Source organism: Ruditapes philippinarum, unplaced genomic scaffold, assembly GCF_026571515.1.
Source record: "Ruditapes philippinarum isolate M1 unplaced genomic scaffold, ASM2657151v2 ctg19493_1_1_1_1, whole genome shotgun sequence".
Lineage (NCBI taxonomy): Eukaryota > Metazoa > Mollusca > Bivalvia > Venerida > Veneridae > Ruditapes > Ruditapes philippinarum.
This window is the reverse complement of record NW_026860075.1, coordinates 1-4,745: the sequence shown is the minus strand read 5'-3', so window position 1 is coordinate 4,745 and position 4,745 is coordinate 1. Positions and strand designations below refer to the sequence as shown.

Genomic DNA, 4,745 nt, shown 5'->3' with positions numbered 1-4,745 from the left:
GGGGCCAATTTTGACCCCAGGGCTTTTATTTGAACAAACTTGGTAGACACTCATTAGAAGATGTTTCATGCCAAATATCTAAGCTCTAGCTCTTAGGGTTGTTTAAAAGAAGATATTTAAAGATTTTTCTTTCGGTTGCCATGGCAACCAGAGTTCTGCATGGAATTAAATTCTTTGAACAATTTTTAAAGGTGACCACCAAAGGAACATTCCTGTGAAGTTTGGATGAAATTGGCTCAGTGGTTTATGAGGAGATGTCATTTAAAGCAAAAGTTTACGGACGGATGACGGACGGACGGACGCCGGACGAAAAGCGATCACAAAAGCTCACCCTGTCACTTTGTGATCGGTGAGCTAAAAACTCTAGTGAAAAAATAAGCATCTATTTCTGTGACCATAAACAAGTAAACAATGGATTCCATGAATCACCATTTTGATTGGCTGAAACATAAGCTGAGAAAGCCAAACTATCCTTTATATACCTGAGAAAACCTAACAGCGAACATGAGAGCAAATCAACAAAAAAATCTGAATTTATTACATTAAGAAATGTCTTAGATATGAGCTTAAGAACATTCTTCATCTCTTAACATGTATGTATTTTTAATTTATGAACATGTCTTGCTTTGAACTTGGACCTGTTCATTCAAAATGGCAAAAAATAATCTTTTTCCAGCTGGAACCTACAGTGACTTGCCATTGCCACCAGTATACAGCAAGGTCATCTGACCCGGTTTTACTGTTGATAGCTCATTTTTTTGTGTTTTAATACTGACATCCGGGATGATCCTTAAACCTTTAATGGACTGGTCAAAGTTAAAATTCAAAGCATTCATAAATTCAGCAGGTAATGGGTTAAGAAACCAACAGTGTAGAACCTGGCTCTATACTGGTGGCATACCAGTGAGCAAGAATTCTTTACTGTATGCATCCCAAGAGATAAATAAATTGTGCAATTATAAACAAATCTTGTTCATGAGCATAGAAATATGATAAAAGCAAATATTCCTATTCTAACTTTAACACTTTAATCAAAGTCCTTTCAGATTATACTTAAACAAGTCTGCCATAATTTGTTCATCAAAAGTTGTAGTTCCTACTTCTACGTATTTTCCCACCACCATGTCAATTTTTGTCAACATGTGAAAATTGAATCATGGACACCTTGTACATGTATCTGTATCATGCACACCTGAGAAACATTTTGTTGATAATTTAGATACATGTACTTTTAAAATTCATTTAAGAAAGATCTCCTAATTACAATAACTATATAGATTCATTTCACACATAACAAAGAATTTAAATAAAATCATAACATGAATACAAATATATCTAAAGATGGAAGACACAATTCTGGGTATTTCACTGCTTTAATTAAAGTGATTTCTTGATTAAACAATCTCAGACTTCTTCAGAAAAATAAAAATAAATTCCCTGCCCACTTCTTAGAAATAAAGCAATGCCAAATTTAAAATCATAGCACCAGCATTGCCAAATATCTCAAGCCATTTCCATAATACATGAACCTTTCTGTATTACACCAGTCTAGTGTAATCCTGCAGCCACCCTGAGAAATATGGGGTCAATTTGGTGGTTTTGTTATGACACAAAAGGTTTAACATTTAAATGGGTATTTTACCATCACCAACCCCACCCACATTCCCCCCACTCGCACAGTAGGGTTGGTCATGAAAAAGTTAAAGTCCCTGCCATCCCCCAAGGGGTTGACGGGCAGGACAGGAGCCTGGATTACAACTGACTGGTGCATAAAGCTATATAATCACTCTTTGAAGAAACACTCAAAGGAGTTTTCATCACAATCATCATATGTTTTCATAAGTGGATTGTCCAAGTCCCCTCTATTATTATGTTTAACATTGTTATCAGATCCTGATGGTGGCCCAAAGTCCTTCACACATGCACAACGTGGTTCTGTTTTACCAGGTTGAAAATAACGTCTAGGTACACCTGCCCAGTCTCTATTAACTCCTCCACTGAAAATTAAAAACAAAATGTTCATCAAATCATGAAATAATTTAATCAAAGCTAAATGTAGAGTATTAAATAAGCATATGTTCAACACTAATCTCTCTGGCGTGGGTTCAATCCCCGGGAGATGCTTTGGTAGTTTAGCGCGGAGGAAGGTTGTCTAGTACTGGTGTTACACTCCAGGAACGATGGTTAGGAAACTACCCGCCTATATGACTAAAATACTGTTGGGAAAAGGCGTAAAATGAAACAAACAAACAAAATTGAACAAGTTGAATAAAATTATGTTATGGAGCCTCTGACGAGTGTTCAATGAATTTATTGATGACTCTACTATTTATCATGTACTTAAAACAGAACAATTATTGACTTTAAACAATCATCTTTTTCATTGATGCACCTATAATGATTGTAATGCTAACATTTAGTGCTCTTTTACTTTATGTTTGTACAAAATTTAAAAGTGACATCACATCAAAATATATTCACGGCCATGCCAGACCATTTGTTCAGAGAAGTAAAAGCTGCATTGTAAAATTAAGTAAGAACTAAGACATTTTCACAATGCCCATCTAGCAATGAGCTATCTCATCATAATCATACTATTACTTATGTTTTTTGTTTTCATTTCTATATCCTGTGATAGAAAATTGAGGGACATAAAACAAGAGTCAATAATGTAATGCTTGAAGATTTTTATAGTGTCTAAGGGATCAATCAAGCATGCAAAGGGTTAAAGAAAACAAATAATTAAATTACCTCAATGTTGAACACCATGTCCTTCTACCCCACCCTTGTTTATATTCAAAGTTACAAGGTGGGAATATTTTCCTGTCATCTTCTTCTGACAACTTTGCTCTCTTTGCCTCTTGTAGTTTTTTGTTAAACTGTTTCAATGCCTCTGTTGCTTGACCTTTATCATTATAATAATGCCCAATTAAACGACCTATAAAAATGTCAAATAAATATGTCATTCACCAATATATTTTCGTCTAAAATAGAAATATTAATGACAAATTTCAGTTCTTGCAAATAACTGCATGAAATTGAATGTTTGGACAATGTTTTACACTAAAAGCTGTACATCTACATCTGTGTACATATACATTAATTGTAGTTGTTATTCAGTAATAGTAATAAGAGGTTAATACATGGCAAGAGTAGGGCCGGGAGGTGATAATCGGCCCGCAAAATGAATAATGGACCCGAGGGCCATTATTCATTCAGGGCCGATTATCACCTTCCGGCCCTACTCTGACGTGTATTAATGTCTTTAATACACTTGATTGATCTAATAGTAGCATTTAAAAAAAAAAAAAAAAAAAAAAAACAACAACAACAACAACAACAGATTTGAAGTTCTTTCGTTGAAATTCTTGTCTACTCTCTTCTACTTTTCTATACAGAGACGTTTTACTGTTTGTGTGTTCAAAGCAGTGGAATCTAGAAGCAAGTTTTATTTTCATTTTTTTTTTTTCGGAATGAATTTGTCGTATTATTTCTTCAAATTTCAATAGTAACAAAATTGTGTTTGTACTAAATACACTTAAGCTCTCATAACAGAAATAAAATGATTCGTGCTGACAACCTACTTTCAATTTTACAAATTAACTGTTTGATGACGTAAAATATGACGTCATTGTTTCAGTTTGTGCACGCGCACATGTTCTGCGGGCTGATAACTAGTTCTCGGGCCCCGGGCCGCAAACTCATAATAGGTCACGTGACACTCATAATCAGTTGAAATCATAGGCAATTTTGTTACTATATATAGTAACAAGTGTATTAATAACTGATTTATGAACACATTTCCTATATACAGTGTTTTGGGGGGGGGGGGGGGGGGCTCTTCTTTGGTTAAACAAAAATACTCATAGATTAGAAGGAATAGAAGGGAAATAATAAACTGAAAATATATAATAATTCTCATACTTCTTACAAATACTTATTAGATCTAATTAAGGTAGACCATGGGTAATGGGAACCAAAAGGAACTGTAAAATTGACAACATAGGACAGTTATATGTCTTCAAGGTCACCTGTATGCAAAATTTAAATAAAATTTACCGTGTGGTTTATGAGTTATGGATATATTTCTGAACTAAGACTTTGCCATTAGAAGGGCTTATTTTCAGAAATGAGGAAACTCTAAATAATCTGTAATATCATCATTATTAAAAATGTTTTTTATCGCCCATTGATAAGAAACAAATAATAACATTCAGGTAACAAATTACACGAGCAAAATGTTTGTTTCTAAACAAAATGTTCTTAATATGTATAAAAAATGTTACCCTACCCCACCCACTTAAACACTAATTTTACCATTTCCCTATCTAAAATGATTTATTCAAAATATCCCTAAATTTTACCATAATGAGGGGCTGTTTTCAAAGTTTGCCTAATTTTTCTTTAAGGTATATTGGTTGATCATGCAAACTATAAAAATACTTTTACCGTGTAGTTTTTATTTTATTAAATTTTGAAAATATATTCTGGTATCACATTTGGTATAAATTTTGCCATTATTTAGCAATTAAATACCTACAATAATTATATAATTTAAATCAAATCCTTTTTTTCTTCCATAAGGGATCAGAGAGATACATAAATAATGTTAAAAAGAAAAAAAAAGAAAGAAAAAAAAAGTTGCCCCTTCTGGGGTTTGAACCCACGCCCCTCAATGTCAATGTAGTTTGAAAGCGATTCTAGCCTATAAAAAGGAGGTAATGCATTACCCATGGTCTACCTTA

The 4,745-nt window shown here is 33.5% G+C and overlaps 1 protein-coding gene across 1 annotated transcript; it reads right to left on the bottom strand.

The window, feature by feature from the left end:
* Positions 1–362: 362 nt before the first annotated feature.
* LOC132758771 (neuferricin-like) lies at positions 363–2,981 on the bottom strand. Its single transcript, XM_060750467.1, has 2 exons — positions 2,752–2,981; positions 363–1,997 (listed from the first exon to the last, which is right to left on the bottom strand). Exons 1-2 carry the CDS (start codon positions 2,964–2,966, stop codon positions 1,784–1,786), a joined length of 429 nt encoding a protein of 142 aa, XP_060606450.1. The 5' UTR covers positions 2,967–2,981; the 3' UTR covers positions 363–1,783.
* Positions 2,982–4,745: the final 1,764 nt, after the last annotated feature.

Bases quoted from the DNA above. Each gene is read 5' to 3' on its own strand.
- LOC132758771 (XM_060750467.1), bottom strand. From the start codon at position 2,966: ATGACATATTTATTTGACATTTTTATAGGTCGTTTAATTGGGCATTAT. The intron at 1,998-2,751 runs GTAATTTAATTA...TTTAATTTTCAG, and splicing joins ACATGGTGTTCAACATTGAG to TGGAGGAGTTAATAGAGACT.